The sequence below is a fragment of the Anarrhichthys ocellatus genome, unplaced genomic scaffold (genome assembly GCF_004355925.1).
Source record: "Anarrhichthys ocellatus isolate YVR2014 unplaced genomic scaffold, GSC_Weel_1.0 scaffold75, whole genome shotgun sequence".
Classification (NCBI taxonomy): domain Eukaryota; kingdom Metazoa; phylum Chordata; class Actinopteri; order Perciformes; family Anarhichadidae; genus Anarrhichthys; species Anarrhichthys ocellatus.
Window position 1 is genome coordinate 1,675,752 of NW_022280105.1, and position 18,812 is coordinate 1,694,563.

Consider the following 18,812-nt stretch of genomic DNA (forward strand, 5'->3'; position numbering starts at 1 on the left):
ACAGCTGATAGAAGCAGCAGGATGAGTTCCGAGGTGTTTAAACCATCTGCTCAGATTCAGCCTAATGCTACAAAACTGATTGGACGGCGCCTCACAGTGCAGATGGATAACGACCTAAAACATACTGTAAAAACAACCCAAGAGCTTCTTATGGCAAAGGAATGGAATATTCTTCAATGGCCAAGTCAGTCACCTGATCTCAACCCAAGTGAGCAGCTTTTCACTCACTTAAGATAAAACTGGAGGCAGAAAGACCCACAAACAGCAGCAGCTGAAGGAGGTTACAGTAAAAGGTCTGTCATAGCATCTCCAGGGAGGAAACTCAGTGTTTGGTGATGTTTATGGGTGATAGACTTCAGGCAGTCATTGACTGCAAAGGATTTTCCTTATTTAGTATTATAACTAATGATTATTTTCATAATTATCTTAGTTTGTCCAATTACTTTTGAGCCTCTGAAAATGTAGGGGGCTGTGTAGAAGTGGCTGTAATTCCTAAACGCTTAATGTGATTTTTTTTGTTTTATCCATTGAATTAAAGCTGAAAGTCTACACTTCAACCACATGTTGACTGATTACTTTCAAACCCACTGGAGTCTGTAAAGAGGCAAAATTAGAAAAATTGTGTCACAGTCCAAATACTTATGGCCCTGACTGTATAATATCTCATGCACACAGTAAAGTAATTAATTAGCTACGAGTAATTGCAACATAAAATTGAAAATGAAGGTTAACATTACCGTACACTGAAGTGAACAGCAACTTGTCCCGTAGAAATAATTTCATAAAAAGGCTAATACTAAGCTATTTTTTTTTTTCACATTGTTTTCATAATATGGAACAAAATATTTACTTCTGTAGCATTTTACATCATTTTCAGTCAATATACCTGCTGCTCAGTCGGTTACTTAAAGTCTCCCCCTCCTCCACCTTTATCCACAAGGTTTGCATACAAATCCAGACCGGCATTGCAACCCAAACACTGTGTGAGGCAGACAGCTGCTGGCAGTAATGGGCTTTCTCTTTGCAGTTCAGAGGAGCACAGGGCGCTGACCTCTATTTAGATGCCCAGAGAGAGAGAGATAAAGTCCTGTGATGAGGACTCCCCTCAGCCCGACCAGGTCACAGCCCGACTGTCAGTCAGCAGCACACAGCTCAATCTGACTGACTGACTCTGTGTGTGTGTGTGTGAGTGTGTTTGTGTGTATTCTTTGAAATCACAGCAAGTCAACACCTGTGCATTTTATTAAAATGAACCGTAATACCCAGGAGTCCTCTTGTTTCTGTGCAGTCCAACAGGATATTGAAACTCTGCTAATTTTCCACCTCAGACATCCAAAACCCCAGTGCTAGTTGCTTTGCGTCACATTCCCCTGAGCCCTTTTCTTTCCTCTTTTTAAACTAACCTCTCAAACCACCTCTTTCAGATCCAGCGCTCCAGAAACAAGCAGATGAAGGAGATGTTCCCAGAAGGCTTTGGGATCCATCATGCTGGCATGCTGCGGTCTGACCGCAGCCTGATGGAGAGCATGTTCTCCAAGGGCCACCTCAAGGTGCTGGTCTGTACTGCCACCCTGGCCTGGGGAGTGAACCTACCGGCCCATGCAGTCATCATCAAGGTTCTATTTTCTCTGTTTTGCTTTCTTTCATGCATGTCAGTTGTCTTGGTTTGTTTCTTGCTGTCTTCCGTTCTTGCTCGTAATTCCTGTAAACAAACCTGGAACCAGCGAGGCAAAGTAAGCAGCTGCCCTGAGGTCTCAGACCTTCAGGGACTCCAACGGCTCCAATTACTTCCTAGTAATTTAATTTATTTCAAAGTTGTTTGCTAACAAACAGCACTGAAGCAAAGTATTCATTTAATAGTTGAGGGCTTTAAAGTGTTTCTTTTTTACACACACAAACTCCATTTCTTTCTACTGAAGACATAAATCTTTAAAAACATAAATATCCGGCTCTGTATTTTTATTAAACAGTCGACTTTAACAAGCGTTTCTCAAACAGGAAAAACTAGTATTTGTGGAAGCAGAATAGTGTCTGTGGGAGTGAACAAAAATACACTACAATGTGTGTGTGTTGATGATAATGAAGGAAGATGTCAGCAGTGAGGCTCATTGATGTGTTTTTAATGGAGCTTCATGATACAGAGGAAGAAGAGACATCAGGCTTTGATACACACATAATACTTTTTAGTAGAATCAATTCATTGTTGATGTGGTTCTGTACATGGTGACAGAAAAATAGTAAAAGAGAGCGTCATTCAAGTCATTCCCAAAATGACTTGAATTAATAAAAGTAACACTACAGAATACTTTAAATACTTTAACTATAAATGTAGAAGAATTTACAATCTATTTACAAAAAAATCATAATAATATTGAAATGCTCATTGTTGTTAAACTGTTATCTGAATCTGCTGAAACTGTATCGGCATCAAATCTAAATAACTTCTGTCTCTTGTGTGAGTAACAGGGCACTCAGATCTACGATGCCAAGCGCGGTGCCCTGGTGGATCTGGGCATCCTGGACGTCATGCAGATTTTCGGGCGCGCGGGTCGCCCCCAGTTTGACAAGTACGGTGAGGGCACCATCATCACCACCCACGAGAAGTTGAGCCACTACTTGACCCTGCTCACCCAGCAGAACCCCATCGAGAGTCAGTTCCTGGACAGCCTGGCTGACAACCTCAACGCTGAGGTCAGTCTCCATCAGCCCTGTTTAGACAGGACTAGAAGTGATGTTTTCTTTATTCTGCCAATCTAGATGCAAAATTGCTTTCTTTCCTCTCTGAAAAAATAAAGGCAGTTGTGGAGAGGAAGGGTGTGGAAATGCATGGGAAGCTCAAGTTTTGCTGCAGCAGGAAGGAACAAAAATTTAACCAAAATATTTATCCTTTTGAGGAAAAACTAATAACATATTAGCCTCTGTAATAGGATTCTTAATTACCTGTCTGCATTTACATGTTTTTTTTAATTTATTACTGTTAAATAAGTAATCTAGTGTGGAATCTTTGCATTCAGCTTATTAAACCCCTGCTATAATGTGCTCTTTTTCAACATCTTTCCATGTGATATATCAACAAGTTTTTTTCCCCAAAACAAATTACGGTTAGAAAGTGACCCTCCTCTGGCAAAAATAAAGGAGGAGACACCTCATATCGTGTTCTTTTTTGGTGGTTCAATTTAGTACAAATGAACGGAAATCATTTCAGTATCAAGCCTTTATCAGATCACATATGACATCATTAAGTTGACTTTACAGAGCATACCCTGCAAATCAGTAATCAGCAAGATAACAATATACGCCAGAAAATACAAAGTAAGAACAAAATTTATGGGTGAAAATGGAAACAAAAAAGACAAGAAAATAGAAGAAAAGGAAAGTAGAAAAATAGGCGCCATAGTTATGCAAATTGTTGATTACATGTTGTGTCCTATGAATTATGTCACCTATTCTGTGATGAAGGCTTCACCACAAAGCACATCTGCAGATATGTCAGTACATTAGTGAAAAATCAAAAAGATCCTTATTCTGTTATAATAACAAACAATTAAAGCTGCGAGCAGCATTGATCGGGCCCTCGCAACTTCACGCATGTCGAGTGTACTGGTAGGACTCTGGTTGACGCGGCCATGCATTTCTGTGACCATCATACACAGCGCCTGGAAATTCTAAAAAAGACACTAGAAATTCATACAAAATTCAAAATGGCTGACTTCCGGTTGGGTTTAGCGCATAGACCCATGAGACTTTTTTTTAATTCCACGTGTGATACATGTCCCTACCAAATTTTGTAAATCTATGTGAAACGTACTGCGAGGGCTGCTTCGTCGAAATTTTGTAGGGGGCGCTATTGAGCCGATTTGCCACTCTGAACCAATAAAATCATATTATATAACTACATTATGGGCTTTAAAACTGTGTGCCAAGTTTGCTTATGTTTCGATCATTTCTAGCCTCTCAAAAGCACCTTCGTTTTTCATGGCAAAGACTGTGTCACCATAGCAACGGCGTTCCACGAAACATCAAAAGCTTCATGAACTGGCATTATGAACTTCTTACATTTGTGTGGAACTAATTTGATGTTGATCTGATTTACCTACTAAGAGAAACAAGCCAAATTATAAAGACTTTAACTGACTGTTACCAGTAGGTGGCGCTATGACTATTATACATAATTGGCCTGCAGAGGTCTTCAGGACTGGAGTCTCATCAAACATGTGAAATCTGGTAAAGATCTGATGATGTGGAGTCGAGTTACATCAGTTTATTTCTTCATGGTGAAGGATCGAAATTCGCCGAGCCGCCACGTCGCTGCCCTTTAACGAATTCTTACAATCTTCACAATGAAGTATTATCAAGGTCTTAAGGCTGTTCTGACAACATTTGAGAGGGATCTGATTAATCTGTGAGGAGCAGGATGTCAAAGTAAACAACCTATAACTTCCTGTTGCCACTAGGTGGCGCTATTACTATGATTCTAAATTGTCATATAGATGTGTTCCGGGTCAGGATGTTATGACATATGAGAAATTTGGAGCAGATTAGACAATGTACGGCCGAGTTACAACAACTTCCTGTTTCATGGCGAATGGTGTTTTTTGACGCCACCCCACGGATACATAGTTCGATAACTTTTTGATCTTTGAGTAACTTTTCACTGCCAAGGTCTCAAGAGCATACTGACCAAATCTGAAGTCAATCGGGTTAAATCTCTAGGAGGAGTTCGTTAAAGTATGGCGCCTTGAAACGGTCCAAAGACGTCATAGAATTCAAAATGGCCGACTTCCTGTTTGGTTTAGTGAATAACTCCAAGTGGATTTTTTGTACGTCCCATCACGTTACACATACATACCAAATTTCATACAGCTAGGTGAAACCCAATGTTGGGGCAACTCAATAGGCGGCGCTATCGAGCCAATCTGTCTGCAATTTTCGCCCCGACTCCAGTATCCCAAGCACCTCCTTTTCGCAAAGAAAGACGCACGATAATAATAATAAACATTAGAAGAACAATAGGTCCTCTGCTCCGACTACGTCGGTGATCGGGCCCTAATAATAAACATTCGAAGAACAATAGGTCCTCCGCTCCGACTACGTCGGTGCTCAGGCTCTAATGATGTAATTTGCATGTAACTGATCCTCTTCCTAAAGGAAGTAGGGTTATAAAGTACACAAATTAATTTCAACCAAGACACATCTGTTTCTTTTTGGTTTAGTTTATTGCCTGTTTGAGCTGAGAGAGTCTTAACTGCATTGCGGTCCAAAGCATGTTGTAGTTGTAGTCTGACATTGTTGTTTGAAAAAGCAGATGGAAACAAAACTGGGCTGTTTGTGTCCTGGTGTGTCCATTAGATGGTGCCAGAGACCACTGATGTTAGTGGCTGTGTGTGAGGTGTCTTCTCTCTTTTCTCTTCTGGATTCAGATTGCTCTGGGGACTGTCACCAACGTGGAGGAGGCAGTGAAGTGGCTCAGTTATACTTACCTCTATGTTCGCATGAGGGCCAACCCACTGGCTTACGGCATCAACCACAAGGCTTATCAGGTTGGTGATTCAGAGTGTAACCTATTCTATGCCGCCTGTCCGTCTGTCTTTCCAAGATCATAGCACACCAAGGGTCTGCTCAGGTTTTTTTGACTATAATCAATAAAAATAATAAGATGTAGTAAAAATTGTTTAATTATGAAAATATATTTTTAATACAACATCATTCTGAACTTGATTGTGACTGATTGACCGCTTGTGTAAATGTCTCTATCCCATATGCTACAATGTAATTGGTGTAATTTAAATTTGTTTTTTTTAGATGGATCCTTCCTTGGAGCTGTACAGGAAGGAGCTTGTGGTGGAGTCAGGTAGGAAGCTGGATAAGGCCAGGATGATCCGCTTCGAAGAGCGCACCGGCTACTATGCCTCGACTGACATGGGCAGGACCGCCAGCCACTTCTACATCAGATACAACACCATAGAGGTAGACTACCTTCTACATCAGACAAAACACCATAGAGGTAGACTAACTTCTACATCAGATACAACACCATAGAGGTAGACTAACTTCTACATCAGATACATCACCATAGAGATAGACTAACTAGAGGTAGACTAACTTTTACATCAGATACAACACCATCGAGGTAGACTAACTTCTACATCAGATACATCACCATAGAGGTACACTAACTAGAGGTAGACTAACTTTTACATCAGATACAACACCATAGAGGTAGACTAACTTACATCAGACACAACACCATAGAGGTAGACTAACTTTTACATCAGATACATCACCATAGAGGTAGACTAACTTACATCAGATACAACACCATAGAGGTAGACTAACTTCTACATCAGACACAGCACCAGAGAGGTAGACTAACTTTTACATCAGATACATCACCATAGAGGTAGACTAACTTCTACATCAGATACATCACCGTAGATGTAGACTAACTAGAGGCAGACTAACTAGAGGTAGACTATAGTTTACATCAGATACATCACCATAGATGTAGACTAACTTCTACATCAGATACATCACCGTAGATGTAGACTAACTAGAGGCAGACTAACTAGAGGTAGACTATAGTTTACATCAGATACATCACCATAGATGTAGACTAACTAGAGGTAGACTAACTTTTACATCAGATACATCACCATAGATGTAGACTAACTTGAGGTAGACTACCTTTTACACCAGATACAACACCATAGAGGTAGACTAACTTCTACATCAGATACATCACCATAGATGTAGACTAACTTTTACATCAGATACAACACCATAGAGGTAGACTAACTTCTACATCAGATACAACACCATAGAGGTAGACTAACTTTTACATCAGATACAACACCATAGAGGTAGACTAACTTTTACATCAGATACATCACCATAGAGGTAGACTAACTTTTACATCAGATACATCACCATAGATGTAGACTAACTTGAGGTAGACTACCTTTTACATCAGATACAACACCATAGATGTAGACTAACTTGAGGTAGACTAACTTCTACATCAGATACATCACCATAGATGTAGACTAACTAGAGGTAGACTAACCTTTACATCAGATACACCATAGAGGTAGACTAACTTCTACATTAGATACATCACCAAAGATGTAGGCTAACTGGAGATAGACTAACTTTTACATCAGATACAACACCATCGAGGTAGACTAACTTCTACATCAGATACAACACCATCGAGGTAGACTAACTTCTACATCAGACACATCACCATAGAAGTAGACTAACTAGAGGTAGACTAACGTTTACATCAGATACATCACCATAGAGGTAGACTAACGTTTACATCAGATACATCACCATAGAGGTAGACTAACTTTTACATCAGATACAACACCATAGAGGTAGACTAACTTTTACATCAGATACATCACCATAGATGTAGACTAACTTCTACATCAGATACATCACCATAAATGTAGACTAACTTTTACATTAGATACATCACCATAGAGGTAGACTAACTAGAGGTAGACTAACATTTACTTCAGATACATCACCATAGATGTAGACTAACTAGAGGTAGACTAACTAGAGGTAGACTAACTTTTACATCAGCTACAACACCATAGAGATAGACTAACTTTTACATCAGATACATCACCATAGAGGAAGACTAACTTTTACATCAGCTACAACACCATAGAGGTAGACTAACTCCGACATCAGATACATCACCATAGAGGAAGACTAACTCCTACATCAGATACATCACCATAGATGTAGACTAACTAGAGGTAGACTAACTTTTACATCAGATACATCACCATAGAGGTAGACTAACTAGAGGTAGACTAACTTCTTTATCAGATACAACACCATAGAGGTACTATACTAATGCTGTCCAACTGAACCCAGGGTCCGACCCAAGAAATAGAGATGATACAATTAAAGTAAACAAACAACTAAAGCAATCATGGAAATTGTGTTTGGTTACAAATTCCCAATTTTGTGTGTCCTGTTCCTTTCAATCAAAGAACGATATTTGCTCGATCCCTCAGCAAACATATGTTTTATGTCTGGTGTGATGACATTTAAATTTTAAACTAAATGTTGGAAAGACCAAAGAGTTGGTTATTGATTGCAGAAGGAAGGAGGAGGAGATCTCCCCAGTGATAATTGCGGGTCAGCATATAGAAATTGTCCAGTCATATAAATAACTTGGGGTCTATCCGGACAGTAAATTAAACTGGAAAAAGAACACTGATGCTGTATTTAAAAAGGCTCCGTCAAAACTCTTCTTCTTGAGGAAGCTCAGATCCTTTGATATCAGCAGAAAGCTTCTTTGTGTTTTTTACCAGGGGATCTTAGCTAGTGTCCTCTTCTATGCTGTGCTCCGCTGGGGGGGCGGCATCGTTGCGGATGATAAAAACAGGATCAATAAGATGATCAGGAAGGCTGGCTCAGTGATCAGCCTTACTCCGGACTCACTAGAGGTCACTTTAGAAAAGCAAACAAGGACAAGTTAAAAACGATTGTTTCTTTTGAAGGCCATCCACTACACAGTGTTGTTAATGGACTCAGAAGCTCATTTAGTGAGAGACTCAGGATGCCTCAGTGTTCGACTGAACGACTCAGAAGGTCTTTCGTTCCAGCAGCAGTTAGATTTTTTAATGAGCACCTTTAGATGTTGTTTTTAGATTTAGCAACTGACTGATGTCAATCATATTGTATATGGCATTTTCTAATATTATTTATTCTTTATAATGTGTTTTTGTCTGTTGTGCACTGTGGACTGTGTCTATTGTTGTCTGTATGAGTCTATTGTTGTCTGTATAAGTTTTGGTGGCAAATAAGTTTCCCCACTGGGGATTAATAAAATTTTCTAATCATCTAATTTAATCTTATTGTATTGTCACCTTGCAAACGAAAGATTTTTTTGTGTTCATCGGGTAGGTGTTCATCACTCCGATATAATGACTTGTTCTGATCGAAACTCCATTAACCCCTTATATTCCCTTTCCCTCCTCCTTTGAAGACTTTCAATGAACTTTTCAACTCTCAGCAGACAGAAGCTGACATCCTCAGTATTGTCTCCAAGGCTGAAGAGTTTGACCAGCTTAAGGTGAGAGGACATCATGTATATGCTACAACAGCAGCTGTCAAAGTTATCTTCCAAAATAATTTTAAACCTGTAGTCATCTACCAAGCCAACTGATTATTTCTGAAGTCTACATTTAAGGTCCTACAACAGAATGTAGTTGAAATGTACTTATCCATTAAAGATGTAATTGTAATATGAATTGTACATCATGTTTTGCATGTGTGATGGAAGGTCCGTGATGAAGAGATGGAGGAGCTGGAACAGTTGCTGTGTAACTACTGTGAGCTGCCGGCTGCAGGTGGGGTGGAGAATGGCTATGGCAAGATCAATGTTTTGCTTCAGACGTACATCAGCCGAGGAGAGGTGGACAGCTTCTCACTCATCTCAGACCTGTCGTATGTGGCACAGGTGAGGACAAAGGAGCTACACATCCACACACACCACAAGACAAATCAATATATCAGTTACTAAATCCGTCATGGTTCATTCTGTACAATTAGTGCAGTTACTGGTTTAAGTGTCTTGTCCATGTTGATGCTGCATTGGATGTTGTTTTTTGTAATAGAACTAGGTAACAGGTTTATGTCCCAGAGGAACCCATCCCTCCGTGTTAGGGTGTCTGCATTCCCATGGAGTTTCCTGGCTCTATGGACTACCTTGAAGTTAATCATCTGCAACTCAGAGACCAACGAGTGACCTGTGCATTGTTTTACTTGGTCACTGACATACACCATGCACCTCTTGCATGGTCTGTGATGAAGGTGAACCTTCGTCCCAGCAGGAAATATTAAGTTTTCCGATGGCCCATTTTATTGCAAGGCAAGTTCTTTCCATGTTTTAGTAGCTAGTATAGTATAGGTGATCGGGTGCTCCTATCCATTGACCTGGGATAGGAATGCACCAGGACCGGATTCAGAAGCATTCCTCTGGAGGATGAAGTGCCTACCAAAATCAAGGGTTACAAGGACGGGCTCCATACACTGCATTACACTGGTGGACCCTTGACAGATTACGCCAAGCATACACACAGCTGACAACTTCAGAGCTAAACTAATTAATGCAGTGAAAACTTATGGGGACTGCCTGTTTTACGCATACAATATAGCTGGCCATAAATGATGGATTTTACCTGACACTCCTGGTAGTGGTCCCGGTGCATTTCTAGCCACCAGGCTCTCTGTGCTCAGCGCTTCCAGGACCCCTCGTAAAAGGGCTATGTGGGAGGACCAATCAGGCTTGTGAATAATAATATCATCCAACTGAGCAGCCGCAAAGACCCGATGGGGTTGAAGAATCCAGCTGGAATGTCGCTGGCGCGCCATGGACCCTAAACACGAGGACTACTGGTTTAATCCTTCAGGTGTGGAAAAAGCCATTTTCTTCAATGCCTGCTCTGTCAGGGGTACTTACCAGAATCCTTTTGTGAGATCCAGGGTACTGATGAACCTTGTCGGACCCAGCTTCTCTTTGAGTTCATCCACTCATGGCACGTAATAAGCGTTAAACCGGGAAATCTCGTTCAACTTGCAAAAGTCATTGCAGAAATTGGGGGGTACAAGGACAGTGGTGCCTGACCGAGCACTTTGAGACACCTCAATGATTCCGCTCTCGGGATCTGGTAAGGCCTCTGTCGAAGTATCTTCCAGGGTCCGTCATGTCTACCTCGGTTGATGCGAGAATATGTCAGAATACTAAGAAACCAACTCCTAGAGGTCCTGACGTTGCTGGACACTACACTACATGTTCACTCATTCACACCAATTCATACGCTGATGGCAGGGGCTACAATGCAAGGTGTCACCTGCCCATCAGGACTCTAACTAACCATTCATACACATTCATTTGGGGTTAAGTGTTTTGTCCAAGACACATTGACATGGACAATCCTGCTCTACCTCTGAGCCACAGTTGGCCCAGAGTAATGAGTGGAATAGTCCGTACTGACCAGGATGAATCAATATCCACCGTTTCTTGGAAGGGGCACAACTATGTTCATGGCAAGTAGTTGGAAGGGAGTTAAGATAACGGACGGTACCTTGGGGACAGTCAGCTGGCAGTCCTTGCACGTGCAACAACACTTTTGGATGGCTCCCCTTATGTCAGGCCTGTAGAATATTTTCACAACCCTGTCCATGGTTTTCTCTAGTCTGAGGTGGGCCAGGAACAGGACCTTGGAGGTATACTGGCTAGGGACAAGCCATTGGCTTACCCCTGCCTTTCCCATCTTACTACTACTCTGTATATAAAACCTTTTTATATAGCAAAGTGATGGTTGGTTGTCTGTATGGTTCCCTCTATGTCTTGTACAATTCGAAGGGCCTGGGCAAGGTTTGGGTCCTCTCTTTGGGCAGTAGCAAATCAAGCTGTAATGCCTCAACTTTTCATGTTTCCAGCAGGAGGTGACAAATAGATATGGGTTGCCTAGCTTGATGGTGTGGTTGGCATGGGAAATTCTTTCTCCGGGCACCTCCGCCTTTTGGTGTTAGTGGGCAGGGCATGGATACATCGGTTCATCACCGGAAAGGCTGTATCAATACTGGGTGAGGATGGCTCATCTTAGGCTCCTGTAGTTCGCCGCCTCTGCTACAAGTCCTGGCATGATCGCTGGGCCTGGCCAAGAAGGAGGAGGCCCCACCAATGTTCTGCCAGCCACTTGACATTCTTCACCTTCCACTCAAACACCTCAAGGTATGCTTCCACGTCAACGTTCAAAGTCAGTTTTTTAAGTACATTCCTAGGGCTCCAGGTTTTCCTAGGGCGCTGGGCTAGGCTGACAATGGCTGCTTGTAAGACTGCTTGACTTTTTGAAAGTGCCGCTATAGCCTCTTCCATGGTGATCAGAACCAAATTTCCCTGGTCGTAGCGTAGTAATCAGAATGCCAGTATTCTCCACCATATGTTGCAATTCTGCCACCAGGAGGCTTGACCAAGCTTGGAGAATAAGGACTAATACAAGTCAATCTCAGTTCCAACCAAAAGTGTCCTTTCATTTTGAAAAGGGGAATGGAGCAAAAAACAGAAATCCTTCTCGGTCCGGGGTATTTCAGTCTCTGTGTCCTAGTCGGCTTCTTCTTCCAAGGAGTGACACACAAGACACACACTGTGAGTGACAACCAACAGGAAATGTCAAGCTTTTCTCCTTTTTGGTTCTTGTCATCCACTGAACTGAGAGAGAGGCCTACAGCAGCGCAGTCCTTGTGCCTTTCCTCTGACTGTGGCTGGAGTGGAGCTTTCCAGCCTGTGCTGGGCTGACTGGAGATGAGCTACAGCTGGTTCTCCCCATGGTTGTATCATGTGGCGGGTGAGGCACTGATTACTTATTATGATCCCCAGCTAGCACCTGTTCCTACAGGGTCGTTTTCCCTTGCTCAGACTTCATCTCCTGGTATTTGTTGACCCAATGGGTGAACAAACATCACAATACCCATAGACAAGCAGCTGGGACACGCGTTATTCTTCATATACTTGCCCACGTATGTTATGTGCACCTCTTCAAAAATTCCGTGCCAGATCAGGGCTGAAACATAACTGGTCAACACCCAAATATCTTTTTGTGGGATTCTGAGGTTGCATAAGATAAACTTTACATAGCAAAAATTGAGCAGGTTCCTATAATGTTAATGATGAGATCATGAAGGACAAGCTCTACTGGTTTATTTCCGAAATTAGAGGAAATGGTAGTGGGGTTGAAGCGGCTGGAACTCGATTGAAGTGTTTGTAGTACACTGGTAGTAGTTTGTGCAGTGGAAGACAGTACTTTAATGTGGAGCAGAAGAGTATGAACAGGATCCTTGTTCGGTGCATCTGTTCTCCCCAGACTTCAGGCCTTTCTGTGTCCAGCCAGACCTCTTGGTCTCACCTATCAAAGCTATCAAACAGAGCACAGTTCGATTTCAATAATCCCCCTCTAGAGTGCATTCAGACTATACCAGACAATCAGATCACAATAACACCTGACCAAATCAATTACAGCCTGACCACACTTGAGCAGTGTATCAGCAAGCAACACTGATACCTGACCTCTCCTCCAGAACTGACATTAGCAATCTATCAGTGCACAGCTGTGGCCAAGCTGGACTTCTGAGCCCAGCCAGACCTCCTCCTGATCACACATGATTAATCACCAGTATACAGCATGATGTTTCCTACAGCTGCTTCCAGTGACTTCTGCTCCACTACCAATGTGTTTCCCTCCAGCTTTAAAGTGTACTGTTAAACTATTACTGTCTATAATTGCAGCAGTAATACATATACTTCTGGGATTGATGTTGATTTCGTTTTTTCTCCTCCTGCTGTTTTCACGTCTCACAGAATGCTGCTCGAATCGTCAGGGCTTTGTTTGAGATTGCCCTGAGAAAGCGGTGGCCGGCCATGACCTACCGACTGCTCACCCTCTGTAAGATGATAGATAAGCGGCTGTGGGGCTTTGCCCACCCTCTCCGCCAGTTCCACAACCTAAGCCATGTTGTACTGAACCGCTTGGAGGAGAAGAAGCTCACTGTGGACAAACTGAAGGAAATGAGGAAGGATGAGATTGGTAAAAACAACTGATATTCAGACTGTATAAATTATTGTAAACTACACTGGCACAAAGCACCCAAGTATCAGGTGTAATATGACAATGGACCCAACATGTCTCTAACAGATGTTTCAAATTAAAAGCCTTTCAGTGGTTTAGGATGATTTTTATTGACAGTAGCTCAAAAGAGATAAAACAAACAGCTAAATGATTGAAATGTTTCAGTGAACAAAAACATTTTTTGTAAAGAGAAACAGCAGAGTAGTGACACTTCTCTGTTGTTGCTGGATGGAATTAATGCTGTATAAATGTATATAATGCTGAATTTAGCTGCCAAGGTTATTTGAAAATTTGATTTATTTGAGAATTGACTGTAATCTGTATGAACCACGTTAGATGAATTATGATACAAAACAGATGTTAATACCAGGTGTGTTGTTCCCAGGTCATATGCTGCACCATGTCAACATCGGCCTAACAGTCAAACAGTGTGTCCACCAGATCCCCTCAATCACAATGGAGGCTAACATTCAGCCAATCACACGCACTGTCCTACGGGTTCGTCTCATCGTCACGCCTGACTTCCGCTGGAATGATCAGGTAAACATGGACGACATACATACTGCTGTATTCTGCTTCTCGTTATATTTCATTTGATTTTATTTAATTGAAAGTACATGTCATAGCCTTCAAGATGTTCTTCATTTGTTGTTAACAAAGATTCAGACACATGAAGCAGTGTAGCAGCTTAAATACAGGATAATAAATGATCAAGTAAAACATGATACTGTGTTAGAGGTCTGTGGATTATCCAGGCTATCTGGGACGTTGCCTCTGCAAAGACACGTTAATGTTGAATATGATTTTTATTTATGTAATAAGATTCCTTTCTCGTCCACTGTATGGTAGGTAGGAATCTCAGAGACAGATATCTCAAAACCTGAACAGACTGAACCCAAACTATGTGCTTAGCCTGGTGATACCACTATGTTGTGTGATTCAGGAGAACCCCCCCCCACAGTACAAGTCTTCATACCTTTTGTGCAAGATAGAAAAAAGGTTTAGAACGAAGGCATCCCGTCACACGTAGGCTCACATGAGGTCAAGAGGTCTTCAATATAGTCAAGTAGCAGCAACTACATTGATGATCACTGAGTTTGGCATCAGACGACATTTGAGGTGCTGAGTAGAGATTCTAAAAGCGCTGTATTGTGTGATCGTGCATAAATATAGAGCACAGTATTAGAATGAGCTTCAGTCATTTATTGTCATATTCACAGCTCAGTAAACTGTGGGAAGTCTGACAAGTAGAATCTGCAAGGTACCATTGTCAAGAGGCAAGAAGAACACAGCATATATAAGTAAGGATATAATGATGTTTTGATATTCAGGGTTAGGAAATAAGAGCAAAGAGCTACGTTTCAGATTTCAGAAGGTCCGGGGAGGGCTGGACTTCAGCATTTGTCTCCTCCTGTCTCTTGAGCACCAAAACTGCTCAGTGACACAGCCAGTGTAGTCATGGTCACATGTTCACAATGGAGAAAAGAAGATCTGCTCCCCCTACCTTATTCTTACAGCCATGGAATCTCCATCTGTCCCTGAGAGCCAGAATGCCTCCGCCCTCGCCAGCATGTCCCACCTCAGTGGGCAGGCAGGCCAGAAAGGATCTTGGGAAGCTTATTCCAGAGTTTGTCATGTAGTCTGAGCGGAATAGGAAGCTCATTGTAGCGGGGCTGAATATGGAGATGAATGTTTATGTCCGATTAGCGATGCATGCTTCAATCATGGGAGAGTGGTAATGATAGACCGGCCTGCTTAGCTCTGATCCGGCTGCAGAGCCGGGACACATGTACCGACACATGAGCCGCCTCCCCGATGGCACCCAGGCCGCATACCACACTGACACATTATGATAAATACTCTCAGAGCCCTGTGAGGATTGTTTATGGTTCCTCATTTAGATTAATACCAGATATTTATTCTTTAACATTTAACTAGCAGCTTTTCTTTTTTTTTTCTTGATTCTTTATTTTTTAGAATTTTTTATTTTCTATTGAAAACACAATGCTCAGTGCTAAAATTGTTTGTAAAATATGATGTTTTTCATGTCCCCATATATCCAAATATTCACTGTTATTCCCTTTAAATTATATTCTGTCATTCACACATATACACTCAGAAACCAATCAGTATTCCTAACTTGGAATATTACCCTGCCCCAGGTTTACTGTCTGTTAGTTTGTCTATAGCATAATATCAACTAAGATAGTTTGACACTCGCTTCAGGATCAGGAAGAATGCAGGCGCTACCTTTAAACCTGTATCACTTCAGATTGTTTGTTGTGGTGCATATATCGAAAAAACAAGTTTAAATAACCATAGAGTTGGATCAGCATTTATCTACAGCCTCAGCAATAATTTATAGAATGAGGTTGACAATGGAATGTATGCATATATACAGTATATATATACCGTATATATATATATATATATATTAGCAAGACTGTTTGATTTTATTTTTTATTACCTGGGAAATTGGTGAGTTAGTGTTTTTTTGTCTGTTCAGAAGAGTGTGAGTTCTGTGCTCTTGTCCTCACTTATTCAGGTCCACGGCTCGGTGGGTGAGCCATGGTGGTTGTGGGTGGAGGATCCCATCAATGATCACATCTACCATTCCGAGCACTTCCTCCTGCAGAAGAAACAAGTTTGTTTTTTGACTTTCTTGGACCTCGGTTGACATGAGGACATTGTGGTTGATGTGTGTTCTTGTGTCCTGTAGATTTATGTGTGTGTGTGTGTGTGTGTGTGTGTGTGTGTGTGTGTGTGTCTGTGTGTTCGTGTGTGTGTGTGTTCCTCCCTTCAGGTGGTAACAGGAGAGCCTCAGCATATAGTGTTCACCATCCCCATATTTGAGCCGCTGCCCTCCCAGTACTACATCAAGGTGGTGTCTGACCGCTGGCTTGGGGCCGAGGCCGTCTGCATCATTAACTTCCAGAACCTCATCTTACCCGAGAGACACCCCCCACACACTGGTACACTCACTCACACACACACACACACACGCGTTTATGATGTGACAACAGGGATTTGACTCAACTTGAATTGAATTGAAAATACTCTGCTACAGTACCACCAACAGTTGGTGGACTGTTTGACTCTGTTGAATGTCTCCAGCTGTTAGACTCCAGTTGCTGCCGTCCCTTGTTAAGAGCCAGACTGAGTGAATCCATTACAAGTAAAAGCCCTGCATTTTAAACCCTAAGTATTAAAGGATTATCAGCAAAATGCAACTGTAGAATCAAAAGTAAAATAAAGTAGTCAAATGTCTCCTGTGACTGAAAAAGTATTATATCAGCATCATTGGACCTTTTTGGGCCTCAAACAATTATTCAAATGCTAAGAAAACATCTGACAGTGTATTTGTGAAAAATTATATTCTGAAAAGTCTAAATATTTCCCTATGAAATAGAATGGAGCAGAAATATAGCCACTGTACTAAAGTCAAGTACTCATTTTGACCATCGAGTCTTTCTTTTTTCTTTTCCTCTGCACTGTTATTAGCTGAGCGTCCAGACGCCGGCTTTAGTCAGATTTAATTGCACCGATCTTTAAACATTTCTGTCTTTTTTTAAATGTTTTTTATAGATACAAATTGTATTGGCCGATATTACTGTAGCTAATTGCAGATAAATCCGTATCAGTGTGTATGCAGGCCCATGAGGTTGAGATTCAGAAAGATTGAGGCCATTCATCTAAGGCAGGGGTCTCAAACTCATTTTCACTCCGGGCCACATCAGCATCATGGTCGCCCACGAAGGGCCGGTTGTAAATGTAACTACTCGTAAGATATTGTTAAATAACCGTCTCTGCATTTGATTATTGTTTATTCAAGTGTAAAAATATTGTACATGCAGTTATATAAATGTAAAAATATATTTAAGCACATTTCTGTTATTATAACTTAAATCCTTTTAATTTAGGGTTAGGAAACCCACATTACTCTATCAAAGATCAAACTATTAAAGAAAATAGCAAAGACAAATATCAAACACAAGTTATTACAATAACTTTGTTCAATGTATTTCATGTGTTTTAAAGCCACGTTTAAAGTAGTCTTCAATGTACTCACAATACATTTACATTTCAAATGTACAGTAACCAGCCAAAGAGCTGCTTCTATGACTGTGTTTAACTATCTCATAATTTTGACTTTCAATCTCATAATTTTGACTTTCTATCTCATAATTTTGACTTTCTATCATAGTTATGACTTTCTATCTCATAACTCCGACTATGGGGATATTTTTATTATCACATAAAATGACGTGACGGGCCGGATTCGGTCCGCGGGCCGGGAGTTTGAGACCCCTGATCTAAGGGGTCCATTCCAAGAATGATTGTCTATATTATCTGCTTTTATCTGAACATTACAATCAGCCGATATACTGTTGTTAATACCGGCCTTAAGAATCCCATATCAGTCTGTCACTACTTCTAAGTGAACCTCTCCTGTTTCACTCTGTGATTCTTATTCATGCTTTCAAACATCAGCCTTCATTTTTATGTTCGCTGTCATCAGCATCCAAGAGTTGGTGCTGGTGCTGCTGCTGCTTCACATTAAAAGCTTTATTCTGGGGAATTAGTGTGAGGCTTTTACTGCACCGGGGGTCTGATCCCGGTCCGCCCCGACTCCTTGTTAGACCCACTAACTTTAGACCTGGCTCCGCTGCCCCTGCTCTCCTCCCGGCAAAGAAGTCTACTGATGGCAAAAATACAAATTGTTTTCTCGTTTCTTCCACTTTGGATTTAATTCAATAAACAGACGATCAAAACCTACCCAAACCACAGCAGGTTGATTGTACCTATTGTTGCCCTGCTGTTAGTCAGTATTAGGCTTATATTTGTTTCGTATATCTACAGAAAAACTAACAGTTTTATATGTGGATCAAACAGCTGTTTCTAGGCACCTCCCCCAGCTGATTTAGAGAACGGTTCATAAATTCAAAATACATCAAGCGCTCTGATAGGGCTCCGTTCTTATGTCAGTCATCTGATTCATGAATGCAGGCCTATTGTTGCATTTTGAAATTGAAATAGTTAGTTATGAATGATGAGTGATCCTTTGTTTCATCCCCACATCTTTCTTCATGTGGTGATTGAACATGTTTCTTCATGTGGTGATTGAACATCTTCCTTCATGTGGTGATTGAACATCTT

General features: G+C 41.3%; 1 protein-coding gene across 1 annotated transcript in view; it reads left to right on the forward strand.

Annotated features, from left to right (window-relative positions):
• Positions 1 to 18,812, forward strand: part of ascc3 (activating signal cointegrator 1 complex subunit 3) — a 207,946-nt gene that overhangs the window by 137,509 nt on the left and 51,625 nt on the right. The window contains exons 14-23 of the mRNA XM_031873831.1: positions 1,425 to 1,616; positions 2,467 to 2,691; positions 5,421 to 5,540; positions 5,803 to 5,967; positions 9,011 to 9,097; positions 9,308 to 9,484; positions 13,388 to 13,613; positions 14,041 to 14,195; positions 16,201 to 16,299; positions 16,459 to 16,627. Of these exons, the coding sequence (XP_031729691.1) occupies positions 1,425 to 1,616; positions 2,467 to 2,691; positions 5,421 to 5,540; positions 5,803 to 5,967; positions 9,011 to 9,097; positions 9,308 to 9,484; positions 13,388 to 13,613; positions 14,041 to 14,195; positions 16,201 to 16,299; positions 16,459 to 16,627 (1,615 nt within the window). The remainder of the gene's footprint in view (positions 1 to 1,424; positions 1,617 to 2,466; positions 2,692 to 5,420; positions 5,541 to 5,802; positions 5,968 to 9,010; positions 9,098 to 9,307; positions 9,485 to 13,387; positions 13,614 to 14,040; positions 14,196 to 16,200; positions 16,300 to 16,458; positions 16,628 to 18,812) is intronic.